Source organism: Papilio machaon, chromosome 19 (assembly GCF_912999745.1).
Source record: "Papilio machaon chromosome 19, ilPapMach1.1, whole genome shotgun sequence".
NCBI classification, from domain to species: Eukaryota; Metazoa; Arthropoda; class Insecta; order Lepidoptera; family Papilionidae; genus Papilio; species Papilio machaon.
Genome location: NC_060004.1, coordinates 1645885 through 1663590, shown reverse-complemented (window position 1 = coordinate 1663590; position 17706 = coordinate 1645885). Strand labels below are relative to the sequence as shown.

The 17706-nt window shown below is 35.2% G+C and overlaps 1 protein-coding gene across 1 annotated transcript; it reads right to left on the bottom strand.

Annotated features, from left to right (window-relative positions):
* Window positions 1-1079: 1079 nt before the first annotated feature.
* Window positions 1080-17409, bottom strand: LOC106708263 (protein son of sevenless). Its single transcript, XM_045682586.1, has 36 exons — window positions 17054-17409; window positions 16351-16470; window positions 16013-16150; window positions 15409-15585; window positions 15118-15321; window positions 13939-14068; window positions 13583-13686; window positions 13114-13281; window positions 12870-12934; window positions 12443-12573; window positions 11983-12083; window positions 11563-11677; window positions 11206-11347; window positions 10703-10844; window positions 9813-9993; window positions 9173-9247; window positions 8858-8966; window positions 8462-8618; window positions 7965-8144; window positions 7673-7768; window positions 7319-7501; window positions 6697-6859; window positions 6479-6600; window positions 6215-6334; window positions 5773-5881; window positions 5393-5476; window positions 4576-4726; window positions 4292-4351; window positions 3878-4007; window positions 3537-3636; window positions 3093-3162; window positions 2160-2243; window positions 2033-2085; window positions 1615-1732; window positions 1374-1481; window positions 1080-1137 (listed from the first exon to the last, which is right to left on the bottom strand). Exons 1-36 carry the CDS (start codon window positions 17147-17149, stop codon window positions 1080-1082), a joined length of 4344 nt encoding a protein of 1447 aa, XP_045538542.1. The 5' UTR covers window positions 17150-17409.
* Window positions 17410-17706: the final 297 nt, after the last annotated feature.

Below are 17706 nucleotides of genomic sequence, written 5' to 3'. Positions count from 1 at the left end.
TTGCCATTTAAATTATCATTTATTTGGTCTAAAATAATGCACATTTTTTGGTTCAGGCTATAATGTTATATTTAATTTTTTTCTCTAATATATTTGTGATCACTTTTATTTTACATTGAAAGCCTATAAACAAAGAGCTACTTTTTTTAATGCCTTTGATGTAGATATAAGGCATACGCAGAACCAGAGACATTCAATTACTTTTAAATTAATATTTTTAGGTTCTCACAACATAGAGAATTTACTTTTGTTTTTTTTAGGATTATGGTATTGTCTATACAACATTCAGATTGTTTACAAAAAAAAATCCAAGCTATAAATTTTTTGCTTAACTTACATACAAAATACCTTTTAAACATGACGTCACTGGTTTTGCTTTTAAATGGCTCATATTAAGTTTAGACTTATTCAACTTAGTTCTATCAATTTACATCTTTGTACTAACAAAGCGTACGCGCATTCAGCAATGGAAGTCGACGCTAAATTGTGATGACACGAAAGTAGCTTAAAGCCCCGTAAAGAAGCTAAAAGCTAAAGGTACATAATTATTCTTATGAAAAGCACAAGAGCAATTGTGATATTTGTACATACCTTTTTGAGGAACAAAATATATATTTTTGTATCCCGGAACACTTAGATTTTCTAAATTGGGATATTTTGATCCCATCCCTTACCACACACCGGCAGCTCAAGTAATATTGGTTATTAACCTTTCGACCGCTAACACATAATTACGACCGAACCTAATTATTGCTCAAAAACTACCTTCAATTATCTTATTTTGATAATTTCGCACAATTACGCTAAACACATAATTTACACCTTTGTTAGTTAGCCACTCAATCGGGTGCCACACATAGTTTTTTTGTAAGATTTTTTTGAGAAGATCGTCCGATAATAATTATAATTCTAAGAACCACTGTGAGTTTCAACACTTCAATAAGTCACAGTAGCGATAGTTTGTGTTGCGATGGCGATTACAGCGTAGAGGGTAGTGGGGGGTCGCGGGGCGGGCGCGGCGGTCGCGGCGGGCGTGGTGGGCAGGGCTCGCGGGACTCCGGGCGCGGCCCTGGTCGGCGCTAGGTGCGCGGCGCCACCGCGGCTGGTGGCGGCTTCGGAGGCAGACGAGGCGCCAACCTAAAGAAATAAAAAAAACATTTATTATGACAATGTAATGGCATTTATTAGTAGCCAATTTAGTACTTTTATTTCTAGAAAAAACGCTTTTTTTAGTGACTATTGTTTAATTATGTCAGTTAACAGCATTTTGTAATTTCATGCTGGTAAGATAGAATCGTTTGGAATTGTATCTTGACCATGCGTACACGCGTATACGTACATGTACGTACACGTACTAAAGTACTAGTACTCACGAGGCGCTGTGGTGTCTTCGCTGCAGCAGCGCGGAGTGCGCAGGACGCAGCAGCTCGGGTGCGGGCGCGGGGCGAGGTGGCAGCGGGGGCGGCGCCCCGGGCGCTCCGCTAGCCGCCACCGCCCCCGAAGGTGACCCACTGCAGCTTATGTTGCCAGACTCACCCCATGTCGCCTGATCACAAAATACATGGATATTAAAGTCTTACCACCACACTTGAACTGTTAAGTGATGTAACTAACTCTATAGTATATGGATGGGGTACCTGATGCAGCGGCGTGGGCGGGGCGGCGGAGTCCCGTCTTCTGCGCGGCGGCAGCGGGGGTGGCAGGGGCGGAGACACGCCGCAGCCATCCGTTGCTAAAAATAAAAACACAGGTAATGTTGATTTCTTATATTAAAATAACAAAAGGGGTGCCGCTTATCAAAAGTGAAAAGTGCATAAGTTTTTTATATTACAAAATGGCAAACGAGCAAGCGGCCACATAAATTCGCTGAAATGGCGAAGTGACTGCTGCCCATAGACATTCGCAATTGCAGATGCGTTGTCTACTCTCAATGGACGAAGGTGGAGACGCACAAAAAGAGAATATTTAACCTTCCTATGCATCTGTTCCTCCATCAAATCCACCTCCCCTTCAAAAGTTTTAAAAGACTTACAATGGTGTGATGCAGATGGAGACACGGCGGACGGAAAGTTGAACGCCGCAGTTCTGAAAACATATGATATTAAATAAAATATAAGACATAAATACATATAAAAATGTGATAATAATCTATACAATACCTCTGTTCTATGTTATTGCATTGTGGTAAGGGACTAATGGGGGGCGCGGGCGCGGGGGAACGCTTCGGAGACATGGCTGGCGTTCTAAGAAAAAACAACTAGATTAATACAAACCAAATAACATATAAAATCACAATGCGAAAATTATTATAAAAGAACTTAAAAATAACGGAAAATATTTTTATTAGTAAACAAGCAATAAACAATATTTCACTATTATTTTTTTAAATCTGCATAAAACATAACTTACTGAGTTGATAAATAAAAATGAAACAGACCAGACATCGTTAAATTAGATATATAAAAAAATTATCAAGTTGGATAAAAGAATATTCAATTACATAGATTATTAATGAGTGGAATATTCCTCTAAACTATAAACAATGTAATCAAAACACATGTCTATGTATCAATTTTCATTTTTTTACAATTATAATTTAAATATATAAATACAGTGTAAACTCTTTATAACGAAACTCAAGGGACTGAGCACTTTTGTCGTTATAGAGAGTTATCGTTATATGGAGTGAACAAAAAAACAACCAAATTAACAAGATAACATAACATAAACAATAATACCGATAATAAATATTTACTGTCTACAAATATGAAAACATTTTTTCGTAATATAGAATGGCGTATCGCTATAAAGAGTGTTTCAATATGTGGATTGTAACGCAAACCAACCAAGTTGGGCTCACTTCAACATTACAGGGAGTTTATTGTTATAAAGGATAACGTTATAAAGAGTTTACACTGTAATTTGATAAAATGCTTATCAAGCAGTTGGTAAAAACACATTACATAAGTCCGTGTACAGCCGGATTGTTTTAGCGACTGAAAACTGTATATGGCAAATATCAAACGGAGACAGCTTAAAGCAGTCCGTGTGTGTCTGTCCTTAGTTATTAATGTAACTATAGGAAACCTTACCTGAAGAGATCATGATGTTTGGGACTGGGAAGAGGTCTGTCAGGTGGCTCCGGTGGTGGTTCACTGGATGCTGTGATACATTCAATCTTAATATTATAAATACGAATTTAGATGGATAGAAGTTTGAAGTTATCTCCGGAGTAGTTCCTACAGATCTAGATGAAATTTAGCACAGATGTAAAACACAGTCTGGAGGAACACATAGGTTACTCAGTTTTTTTTTTAACACACACCTAGTTTATTATATAAAAGTCTTAGATAGCAATAGAAAAACAAAGTTAAGTATGCACTAAGTGTGTTCCTTAATGTAGATATATTAGAGAAATATACACTAAGCGAGTGTTGAAAACTATGTTTTAATATCCATTTATCGTTTCTGAGTAAGACAATTAAACTTGAATATTACAATAACACAGTATAATATAAGACAACTGTCAAGGTTACCATTATGGGAAGGTGGGGATGCAGGTCGGCGAGGTAGAGGGGGTGGTTTCTCACCCTCCGCCCCCTGCCCACCACGCGGCAGTAGCGGGGGCACACGCTCCTGTCACAAACAAACAATATTAGAAAACATTTAATAATATAAATATTCAACAATAACGTAATATCTGTTTTTTTTTTCAAAGATATAAAATATTGTATATTGTAAGAAAGTATGGATGGATTGTGCGATTGTAAGCGTAAGAAGGGGGTAAATTCAGATATGATAGAGATGTATGGAGGAGTAAATACTGTGCCGACCCTCCATAGGGATAAGGGCAGGTTGATGATGATGAGAGTGGTACCTGTGGTAACGGTTCCTGTCGCTTGGAGCCGAGATGTTCAGAAGTACGTGAGTAGAACACCTCCGCATCAACAATAGCACTGCGAGGAGACAACGCCGGCGTGCGACGTGTTAACGTTGAACAGTTACTGCTAAATAAATAATTTAACCTGATATTAATTAACCAATCTATACCTTATATATATAAAAGAAAGTCGTGTTAGTTACACTATTTATAACTCAGGATCGGTCGAACTGATTTAGCTGAAAATTGATGGGGAGTTAGCTTAGAACTAGGAGACGGACATAGGAACTTTTTTATCTTGTGTGCATTTTTTTTATTCCGCGCGGACGGAGTCGCGGGTAAAAGCTAGTTATAAATAAAAGAACACATAAAATATAGTTTTTTTAATTTAAATAATCAATAATAACTAACCGATCATGTCTGGGAGAATGATTATCTCGGGGTGAAGGAGGTTCATCGCGTCCACTGCTCCTATATAAAATTGTCATATTAAAAACACGGAAGTTAAAACCATTTTCCACTAGCGCGACTATTTTCGCGATTACTATATCTTTAAGCAATATACTATTTCTATTGGCGTTACTATGACTACCATAAAAATCGGTCACTGGCGTCTAGTGCACGTTTAATATGAGAAATCTACACTAAGGTTAGTGACCAATTAGTAACTCTGTGTATGGCATTAGTTTACATACCGTGCATTCAACATAACACTGGATTTGCTCTTGTCGAATAACGCGAGTCCCTTGTCAAGTAGACTGAACTGTCCCAGCTGGCCTAAAGAATTGCTGGAACCGCGTTCAAACCTAGGACTAGTTAAAGAACCTCGCTCCTCAGTACGACTACCTGTGAAAGTAAATAAATATTTATTTATCTAAAACATCGGTTCAATAAAAAAGTCATCTATCGATTACATTTGTTTTTTTTTCTTAATAGAAAAAAAAAGAATTGATCGATTTGTTATAACTCTTATTATATATTCATACTCATATTCAGCAAAATATGAATCGACGAAGTTTTTCATACAAATTAGTTCATAGAATTAGTTTACTTTATTGATACAATTCACTTGAATCAGTCAGATTTAGATGCTCGCGAGTTGAACACTCCGGATTCGGAGACCATACAGTTTTTATAACTAATTAAAATTGTAGAGTAATTTTTTTTATATATATATAAAAAAGAACCCAAACGCTGGCCGCCTAACCAAGGAGGTTATTAATTTGACTGTATTTTTTTATATATGTTACCACATAACTCCGCTCTCGGTGTTCCGATTTTGATAATTCTTTTTTTAATTGAAAGGTAGTACTTGCAGGTGGGTACCATGTTTTTTTATTTTTACACTGAAGGATTTTTTATAATAAAAAAAAATAATAAACTTATAGAAATACTATGCCTTTGGGTGGCTGACCACCGTAGCTCAAACATAGAGGTTTAAAACCCACGAGAGTGGGATAAAAGCAGGGAGATGATGATGATGATGATGATAGCAAAGCATAGTATATGTACCTTTATCTTCATGGTGCAGCTGCAGCGAGGCGACGGAGGTGCCATCCCACGTACTGCCGCTAGTCGGCGACAACTGCGACACACCTGTATACATTTTGATTGTTGAAGTTAAACTTTATAACAAAAAAAAGAAAAAAAAAAGAAATAAATGAAAAAATGTGGAAGTGGCGACCCTGTGCTAGAACTCCGCGAAATGAAAGATCGTAATCTCTGTCTATTCTATTTGCGGGCGTGAGTTTGTTGTAAAGTGGAACCGGGATAAGCGAGAATCTAAAGCTCCGAGAAATTTTTCACGCTCATGGCCGTCCTTTGGCTCTCGCTCGTAGAGGTTTGTCACTTATTCATGTTCAGTTGTATTAAAAAAAAGTAAATTAACTGACTTAGATTATCATCAGCACTGGATGCGCTGGATGCGGAATGGTGCGTGGAGTCGTGCGAGCGCCGAGACAGCTTCACCGGCTTCAGAGATAGCTCCGGATATTTTCTTGGCTGTAAGAAAAATAATGTGGGGATAAAAATTTCCCAAGGTTTTTCCAATCTTTTATAAGCTCTTGAGGGCCCTAACTTAATTTAAACTTATATTCTTCAATTATGTGACTCAAAAATACAGATAGAATTATTTAAATCCAAATACTACCTAGAATCCTTGCGATCAAACATACTCTACCTGTTTTTATATTCATATAGATAGGAAAGTCAATAGGAAAATGTGAAATATTAAAAAGTAAAGTTTTGACTAGAAATATAGCTAGACAATAAATAAGATAGTACATATAAATGGTAAAATAAAGCTATTGTTTTCCTATATAAATGCATACTTACAAATTTAGGCATCTGTTTGACAGGTGGTCGGGGTTCAATCTCCAAACTCTTAGCATAGAGGTAATTCGTCACCTCATTGTCATCCATACCGGGGAAAGGCTCCAATGATTCTAGAAATGCCTGGAATATTAAATATAAAAAAAATTAACTTTTTCTAGAACGTTTGGATTTTATTTTTCAAATTTAAGTTTTAGATCTAACTTAACCTAAAGGATGTTAAGAGGTTTTATAATAAACACTATGAAATCTAGAATAATAACGTACTCTTGTTTTGGGCTCTATTGTGAGGCAGTAAGGTTGATTTTGGTACTGTTGAATCTCTCCCGTTATCTCCGCCACTTTACGCCGCTTCGAGAAATTTATTAGTTCAGAATTTGGAAGGAAATCTGTAAATAAAAAATGGATGTAGTCAAAAATTACGTCACTGATAAAATTTGAAGAAAATTAACATTTATTGTACACAGTTTTATTTTATCACTTACCAAGATTTCCTTCCTCTATATGTAATATATTAGTCAGATACATGCCAAAGAAAGGCACACAGGGTGGATTTATACTGCGTAAGCGCTCCTGATATCTTCTGAAGTGGTCAGAGTTCAGTTCACGAAACTCTTCTAATGCTCGGATAAGTCGTAGAGGCACCATCTGAAGGAACAATTAATAATAAATTTTATTAATATTAGCACTTTATTCAATGTTTAGTAAACTGTATATTGAATTTATTAAAATAAAACTAAAGATAGAATAGAAAAATTACATTATTGTGTTGTAATATGAACAATACATTGTAACAGCGCCATCTAATGAAAGAACGCGGGAAATTAAATAAAAAATGTATTATTAGCTAGACTATGTGTTCTAATAATTATTCATCCATACAAAAAAAAAAACATTATAATTTCTTATATATATATAAAAGAAAGTCGTGTTAGTTACACTATTTATAACTCAAGAACGGCCGAATCGATTTGACTGAAAATTGGTGAGCAGGTAGCTTAGAACCAGGAAACGGACATAGGATTATTTTTACCCTGTTTTCTATTTTTTATTCCGCGCGGACGGAGTCGCGGGTAAAAGCTAGTTTATAATATTAAAAAGATCTACCTGAAAAGTGGCTCGTAATCTATGCACGGAGGCGCTCCCGCAGGCTGCGGCGACAGCTAACACGCCATTGAAGTTGTTGAGGTCGCGCAGCGCCACCGCCAGCTCCAAGAACCGGCAAACCACCGCCGCACGTTCCTCCAAGTTCTCACTCTCTACTATCCATTTCTCCATCCATCGTGTGAACTGGAGATGTAAATATATATTTAAACCCCTTTTCCACTAAGTGACTAGCTTGGCTTGACTGTTATGGGACGAATATTTCCACTGACGCGAGTCAGTTTATTGAGTTAAGAATTTTAAAGTGAATCAGTTAAAATGGAAGTATATACGTGTTATACTTTTTTTAGTACTTACATTAGTTGTGTGTTTTATTATCCTTAGAAGGTTGGGACTGGTTTTGTCCTTGTCTTTTTTGGTCCACACAGCGCCTACAAGTTCTGATGGTTTCACCTATAAGTATAAATTTGAACTTTAAAACATTTGTCATCTATTATTCTTACAACGCAATATATAGTCTACATACACTTTAGTCAGTATTTTTTGGAATATATAATACCGAGATTCGATAAATGGTCATTCAGGAAGAGACTTAATGTGGATTTTTAAATCTAGAAAGGTACTGTTTGTGACTGAATGTTGTACCAACCAGTCTGTACAGTTGAAATTCAAGCAGTGTCAGTTGTCTTGCTAATTCCAATGGGTGCAACACTAGTGGGTGCCACGCGTGTTTCTCTGGATCCGCGACATGCCGCAGCACCGCCGGTGGAGCCTTATCAAACACGTGGGACACACCCCCACCTAGTTCCAACTCCGAGTTCTGACCACTCTGTACAAAGGCAACATTTTGTATAACATTTTATAAATGTACACACAAAAGTCAAGATTACATTATCTATTACTTCAGGTAGAAAATACTGTCAAACCTAGATAAGCGAGAAACCTTTGTAAGCGAGAAATATATAAAACTCTCGCTTAAACAGGTTCGAGTGATTTAGTATCAATTGGACAAACAAATTTATATTACAATATTACATTTTAAATGTCAAGAATAAAAAAATGGCTCTCTTTTCCTTAAGTTTATCCGTACTAGCTTTGGCGAGGGCACTGCCGCGCCCCCCAGTGATGCGATAACAATATGTATACCTTTCTTTGCACAGTCTTGAGTACGCTCTGCACCCACTTCCTCATGGGCTTGCCGTCCACCGACTCGAGGAAGTCCCGCAGCCGCTCCAGCAGCGCCGGCTCACGCTCGAAATCGTAGAAGTGCTGATCTACCCAGTGACGCAGCACGTTGATCACCCTGCATAGATACAGTACATTCATTAATCTCCACCGAAATCTATATTCGATCTCGAACCATATTAAATCCACGTGATTTAACCTGAAGAAGAACCTGTGTTCGAATAATTTTATACATCGTTTCATATAAAGTAATTAAACCAACTTTAGGATCGATCTTAAGGATCGAAGATTGGTTTCAATTGGATTTGAAAGGCAGATAAATCTGAGAACTATATTATTTTTGATTATCATGCATACCTAAACTTGACGGGTTGTTGAAACTCTTTCCTATATCTTTTCCAGTCTTCCCGTGCTGTGTTCTTGCTTAACTTCTCCGCATCACTGCTTGCTGTACTCTCCACACAATCTATTATGGAAAATTAAAAAAAAGTTTAAAAAATAATTTGTTTCAATATTAGCTTAAATATTTTTTTTATTTTTTAATATAAAATATACATATATAAAATGGCGGTAGGGTCATTTTTTTAATTTTACATACAATATTGCAGTCTTATTTAATTGTTTAAATAATAACACAAGACCACATACATTCTATTATACTAAATACTTTACCGATTTCAATGTCCAATATCTGTGATAAAGATGTTTTGGGGCTAATATCTTTCTTCAAAGGCTTGGTCCTTACGACTAGCGTGCACAAACACGAAACTTTTATTAATAAACTATATTTATCAAAATTTTAAAGCGTTTAGATTTACGTATAAACGGAATTCTAAAGAAGTTTTACTACACAATACATCTACTAGGATAAAGTCCAAAATAAAATCGTATACATTATAATTATAAAAAAGTATAATCGTATAATTCACAGAAAACTAAGCTGGTTTTACTTTATAGCTTCGAATTAAACAGTATTACAGTTTCCATATTTTTGTTGGTTCCAGGTCATTTACAATGCCCTCTTCCCCCCAAACCCTTTTATACCCCATTATACCTAACATTGTATACTCCGAAGTGATTTGGGCGGTGTTCCAAGTCACCAATCTTACTAATATTATAAATACGAATGTTTAGATGGATGGATGTTTGTTTGAAGGTATCTCTAGAACGGCTCAACGAATCTTAATTAAATTTAGCACAAATGTAGAACATAGTCTGGAAGGACACATAGGCTACTTATGAAGTTATTAATTCCTCGCGGACGGAATTACGGTAAATAGCTAGTTTGTATAATAAATTCAGTAATATATACCTATTCTTGGAGCATCATACACTTCACTAGGCTCAGGTATCTTGAATCGTTCAATCAATAGATCCAATAGTTCACTGGGCGAACAAAACGAACGATATGTTGTGAGGAAAGTTCGTACTAGGTTCAAATCAGCATAAATATGATACGTTAGTCTTTCCACTAATTTCAGTAGAGTTGCTCCCTGGAAACAAATAAACATGTTTAATAATGAAATTTTAAATATTTTATATCATATCAATATTAAATCTAAGTCAAATTTTATAATTTTTAAATTGGTGACAAGTACTTGAAAACCAAAATATATTACTTAAGAAGCTCAGGAACCAAGTAAGTCATGAAATATTTGCAGTCCAGGCTAGGTCATAACTCTTGATAATAATTGTTGTATTACTCAATCTTGTTATATTTTTAATGCCTTTACATTATACCAGTACAGTAGGACAGTAGCGCTGGCATACAACTAGCATAGTGAGCTAAAACAGCCCATACCAGGACAGCTCTACTGTATAACACTGGCATAATGGAAACCAGGCATTATTGTAATAATTTAGAGATTTTTCAAATTCTCTTAGAGGTCGGTGATTTTATTTAAATCCATTGTTGGTTCGCTTCATTTCATTAAATAAAATCGAAGGACCGAAGGACCGGCTCGAAGGACCAAGATATAAGTGTTGGTACGTACATACAAAGAATAATGCCTAGTTTAGCGAAATAATATGGTTTATTCTCTAAAGCTATGGCTAAATGGTTATTAACGGTGTTAAGCACACGCGGTATGTATGGTGACCGAACGTGAACTGGTTTGTGAATGGTGACGTGTGTTATAAAATGTAGTAGATTGCTGACGATGGGAAAACATGTATTGTGCGGTGTTTACACTGTACACTTACCTTAATGAGTGGTACAGGCGATGTATTAGCCGAGGCGCGCTCCTCCAATACAATGTTATCAGGCGAGTCGGGTACCGCAAACCGGTACAAGTGGACAGGCGGTAATTTTAAAGGATGTCGCCTCTCTAGATCTAATAGAATGCTGTAAGAGATACGAAGTATATAAGATCGATTGTACAGTCATTGAGAATGCTAACGGTTCATAAAACGACTAATTAATAACATAAATATTATAATTGCAAATGTATAGATGGATGGATGTTTGAAGGTATCTCCAGAACGGCTCAATGGATTTTGATGAAATTTGGCACTGATGTAGAACATAGTCTGGAAGAATACATAGACTACTTTTTAGGATTTTTTAAACTACGCGCTTACGGAGTCGCGGACGACAGCTTGTTTGTTTTTATAAGATGTAAAATAATCCATGTACATAAGCAACACAGTATTATCTAAATTACACACTATTAAATTTCTAGATATTTTAAACTGATGATACAAACCTGTCCAAGCTTCGATCCAGCATTGGTTTAGTATTCAACATAACAAGGTCACACATCCAGTTGCGTTTCTCTGCGCAGGATGCTGCAGCAAGCAGCACCGGAGGACCAACTCGTGGGCACAGCTCTACCATGTGCCGGCCCTCTGTACAAACAAAAATCACTTTGTAAAAGCGCCATCTAACGAAGGAAACGAGAACTCTCTTACTGTTTTACCAACACTACACCGGACTGTTTTACCGACATTCGTCTAAAATATATTGCTAAGTAATACTATATTTTAAAACAAACAATAATGAAACTAATAATTATTTCAAGCTTTACGTCACACTTGTTTCTTTGTCTTAAAAATTTGTTTACCATCAGTATCAGGTCTATCCACCAATTCCAGTTTCCGAACATGTAATTTTTCTTTGAGTTTCAGTTGCTGTCCACCGCTTCCTCCAGCTGTTAGACCGCTACTGTTAACTGCCACCTAGAAATTAAAATATAATTAACATTTAAATAATAGCCTAGTAGCAGTACCATAATTTAACAAAAAAATATTTTTAGGAAAAAAGAATCTATATATATAAAAGAAGGTCGTGTTAGTTACACTATTTATAACTCAAGAACGGCTGAATCGATTTGACTGAAAATTGGTGAGCGGGTAGCTTAGAACCAGGAAACGGACATAGGATAATTTTTACCCCGTTTTCTATTTTTTATTCCGCGCGGACAGAGTCGCGGGTAAAAGCTAGTTTAGTAAAAAAAAGACAACTAAAATGTTGCTATACTAACCAAACTTGTTATAGGTTTACATAATAAAAGTAAACCGTCGAAAAGATATGCTCTGCGTTCTGCTATCCTTTTGCCGGGTCCAATCTTGGAAAGTGTGTCCTCTGTAATATAAAATTTATTTCTATGAGACAACTGGTTACTAAGTAAGTCACTAATCGGTGACTTTCTACGTTCGTTACAGTAATAATGGGTAAATAAAAGGTTTAAAAAATATTCATCATCAGCTCACTATAAGTCCCCACTGAGGGGCTCGGAGCATATCATTGAATTTATACTCAGATATGTGCAGGTTGCATCACGATGTTTTCCTTCACTGTAAGAACGTCGGATAAATGTACATGTGTAAATCGAAAAACACATTGGTGCATGGCGGGATTCGAACCCAGGACCTTCGCGTGTGCAAGTGCTTAACCCCTGAGCCACCGACGCTCGAAAATAATTACCGCTTAAAAAATATTACCTCTAATAAATTCATTGCACCACTGCCCCACATCCCGGTTGTCCCAGTTGTCGACCAGACGAGCAAGTTCGTTGCACTTCTCTATAGCCAGCTGCCGTCTTGTTCTCGCAGCCGTTCGCAGTGTTGCCTCCCTAAGATCCAATTTTTTTTTAATTAACAATAAAAATCTAGAAAGGTACATTTTTAAAAAGTATTTATAGTAAGTTAGATATCTGTTTTAACGTTATATAATAAAATTTTATAATTATAAAGTAACCGTGAAGTTCCATTATTGAAATATTTCTATTAAACATAAAGATATCTCTGTTTTTTCATAGAGAATGAGAGGAATAACAATAAATACTAACAAAGGTGTTACAACAGAGGAAATCGAAATTAAGAAACACTCAGAACTATAACAAGGAATTATGTATTTTATATAACTCACATCTTAGGTCCATTTCCAAGCGCTTTAGTCAACAATTTCTTTATAGGATGAAGATTGCACTCCACCTGGAATAATACAAGAAAATTATAAATTATCAATTTTTTTTTATAAGAGAAGGGGGCAAATGAGCAGTGGGAACACCAAGGTGTTTATAGACATCTGCAATATCGCAGATGCGGTTAATATTATACAGGGTGTTTCCGTATATTTATATATTAAATTCTACTTATAAATGTTTACTTACTTGTTTAAAACTCTCTCTATCTTCAGAGGCGGGTGCTATTTGTAACAATGCTAGGATATAGTTGTGATATAGAAAAACATGTGCTACAGGTGCTAGCAGTAATTTGGGCAGGTAATATTTTACTGCTAGACGGAATCCATGACCCGCAGTGTCTAATCTCTCTGATAACTGTAATAAAAATATTAATAAATTTATATACATATATAAAAATTTTCCACATTGATGTCAAAATATAGAAAGCATATAAGAGAAACATATTGCTCTTCATTAACACTATAGATTTCCAAACAACGATTGTTGGAATTGTTATATGTTTATCGACATGTCTGTGAGTTTGTGCACGTTAATCTCGTGAACTACTTACCAGATTTCGATGCGGTTTTCACTATTTTATTCAGCTATGTTCCCCTTAATATTTAGTATTTAATTAAATCCGTATACAGTTAAAACAAAATAAATATGTACTCACCACTGGATCATCAACAATATTCTGCAACGCTTCCCGTGATTCTTTCCTTGTTACGATATTCGCGTACCGAACATACGCACGGAACTCTTCTACTTCTGCTAACTCTGCAAAACAACAAACAATATTAATATATTAGTTAACACATTCAATGCCACAATGACTCTTACATATTAAAGTCCTACAGTGAGTAGGCAGTCCATATGTTAATAATTAGTTTTAGTAACGTAAATTAGAATTTAAAATGTTTACGTTTGACTCTTTAAGTGATTAATTATCTAGAAACAAACCAAACAAATAAAAATTCATTGCAAAGCGTAAGGCTAAGTACTAAACTAAAAAATAAACAACAAATTTACCTTCGAAACAACTTCCAATATATGGTGTTGGTGAATCTTGAGACATTTCCATAGCATCTTCAAGGTTACCCAGTAATGTCACTGTTAGTTCATAAATGTCTACTATATTTCCAAATATTAAAGATATTGCCTGTAACAAGAAATATTTCATTAGTTATTGTACTAAATTAAATATCAAGAAAAACACACTTTAAACTTGCGGAAAACAGCTTATACATATATATTAACAATATTACATGATGATTGACTATGATTCATATACAGTTGAACCTAGATAAGCAAGAATCATTGTCCGGTCCCAATGAACTAACTCCGTAAGCAAGAAACTCGGTTTACAGAGACGATAAGCGAGAAAAATATTGTTAACCCTTTGAAACTCGAATTATCAAGGTTCGACTGCATATAGGTTAATTATAAGGTAAGTCAAGAGGAAAAGTATAATTTAATTATTAATTGGTAATTATATACAAACTAGATATCAAAGCTAAAAGTCTATACAAATACATCTATCATCATTATTGTGTGAAAACACATGACAATTTATTACAATAAAATTCCAACACTATTAGTATTAAAACAAATTATTGTCTCTGGTTTTTCAAAGACAATAAAAAAGGAAAAAATATGTAAATAGCTCTGTAAGTGAATTTGGGATGGTATTAAATATAGTAATAAAAACTCTTAAAGTAATTTTTATATTTAATCTTACTAATATTATAAGAAAGTTTAGATTCATGTTTATTTGAAGATATCTCCGTAACAGCTCAACCAATCTGGATGAAATTTTGCACAGATGTAGAATATAGTCTGGTAGAACACAAAGGCTATCTATTAAGCTTTTTTGATTTCGCACGAACAGAATCGCGGACGACCGCCAGTCTATGATAATCCAATACCAATGTATACAGCCTTATATTTTGCACATTGATAACATGGATACTATCCAGCATGATGTGCTAACTCAAGCCAAGCTCCCGATATTTCGGCACAGTTTCATGCGCCATGTTCACGGGTTGACTAGCTCAAACAGCCTAATCGTGGTAAGAATCCCGTTTCTTACGAACAGTATATTAGTAAAAACCACGAAAGTTTGAAGTTATATATCACATGAGTTGTGCACAGAACACAATGTCTTGAACCAACACAATATTTGAAGATTTTACTGTATGTATCACTAACCCGACTATCCCTTTCAAGTATCTTTTCCAATTCATCTTTGAATACTCTTATGATGAGATGCAGGTCTCGTAGGAAATTTCTCTCATCTGCCAATAGGTCCCGGACCAGCTCCCCGTATGTCAGCGAGCCCCGCCGCCCTCGACGTTCTCCCGCCGCACCCGCGGCTAGTAACTCCGGTTCTTGGTAGAACATGTCCATTAATACCTAATGGAATTTTATGATGATTTTGTATAAAAAATAGTATATTTGTATTATTTAGTGGTTTTGGAATAAAAAAAAAAACAAACTTACTTTATCCGCACACATAGCAGTCTTTATATCACTGCACGATATTGTCTGGTAGCCAGATTTCTGAGAGATTTTCTTGACGAAAGTACCAGCCAGCTTTAGTATATCTCCACTCACATACTCCAGAACTGCAGTCATAAACACTGACACTGACGTATCGATTTTGTAGAGAAGCACCTCCTGTTTGACATGATGAAAAAGTTTAAGATCAAAGAAATTCAATATCAATAGAGAGGTAACAGTAGTCACACCTTTATATGCAGTTACATTTGTTTCCTACTGAAGTTTGCAGTATTGACAATTTCAATTAAAATATTTGTAGGGAAATGTTTTGTATGTTCAGTCTATAACTAATTTGTAATATTTTATTTGTATTAAAAGTAAGTTCCTATTAAAGATTAACAATTAACACATTCAGTGCCACACTGAATGTGTTAATATGGCTTGATAAGTTGACTTCCTGAAAGTTGTAGTGGCATTGAAAGTGTTAATATTCTAACAACTTCCCATCTTAACTTTTTCATTCCTAATGTAAGACATTATAACCAGTTAATTACACATAGCAATTGTAACTAGTTAAAGAAATGTGGATAATGAAGATGGTAACCTTCTGCAGTAAATGATGCAACTTGTCAAGGGGCAGGAGCAGTCTCCGGCGACGATTTGTTGCGGCCTCACGAGCATCAGACAACGCCCACTTGTCCAGAGGTGTCGGAAATGTTCTAGCAACTCGCTCTTCAACATCCTTTGAAATTAAAGAAAAACTATTGCAATGAGCATTCATCAATTTTTTAGTATTAAAGTGAACTTATTTAGAAAAATGTGGCACTTAACATATTAAGATAAGAAATGTTTTGTTTTATTATTGTTATAATTATTTTGCTAGAGGCATATATACAAATTTAAATTGTGGTTATTGGTTTACTTGGTTACTTAAGTCTTTACCTGAACTGTGAGTGGTGAAGGGACCGCACATAGCATTGCCAGTAAGCGTAAGCAAAGTGACTCAACATATTCAAGTGCACTCTCCTCAGCTGTTAATGTTGGATGCACTGACTCCAAGACCTGTAACAAAAATCATTTACTTATTGTATCTACTTTGTTACTTTAAGGTTCCAAAATCATGGTTTGAAATTTTTTGACAGATTATTGACCTTCAAAAATGTATAATTATTAAATAAGCCACTAAAACATGTTTATCTTCATGAGATTAAATATTAGTTAGACTAAAAACTAAATGGTTTTAAAAGATATTCTTACGTTTTCATTTATAAATGTTTATTTTCTAAGTATGACAACTTTTGTTCACAGCCAATTAATTTTGCTTTTATATTCAGATTTGAAATATAAAGAAAGCCTTAAACTTGTGCTCCTATGGCATACAAGACCTGGTTGTAAGAACTAATAACATTTTTCCGTATTCCATAAATATCAGTAAACAAAGACAATCCCTTGATTTGTAACTATACAGTGAATGTTTGAAATATTTTCAGTAAATAAGCTATATATTTGTATTAATAACATTAGCCGAAGACAACTCATAACAAATAGAATAATTTTTATTACATCAGAACTGTTAAATTTGAGTCTCAAGTCCGCATACTGTTTCGGGTGAGATAACTATAAAATTGACATATTGTACACAAACCTTACGCAGAGAGTTGACGAACAATCCTCGCCATTTCTCAGCATTATCTGGGTCCTGGAAGTCGTAGCCACGACTCTCCTCCACCGTCGGCAGCATTTTGACCCCCAGCCCTGCCCCCGAATCATGTAAACATTTGATATCACACCAACTTTACATAAATCACCATTGCGCCTTTTTAGGAAACCTATAGCTTCCTAGTTTTAAACTATCACTTTTAATGCAAATTACTATTATCGTAGGAAGAATTTTAAATTAATGACAGTATTTATTACAATTAAAACACAATACAGAAAAATATATTCTCAAGCTCATTTGATCGGCGAAACGACGCCATTTTCAATTTATTTACTATGTGTTTGTTTCCTACTACAGCAGCAGGTTAAAATGAGCAAAACCTTTGGCAATTTTATTGGCTACTCTGAGGAATGACGTAATTTAGCGTGCTACCATTGGTGAATTATTTTGCATTGACATTGCGTCTTGAAAAACTTGGTTCTCGTCGGTAACAATTTTTCCAAGAAATAAAATTCGAATGCACATTCGAAATTCTGAACCAATTAAATTTCCTATGCATAGTTATTTCTTGAAAAAAATCTAAATTTTTACGTAAATTGTATGGAATCGAAATTTATTTTAATCTTATTTCAGAAACT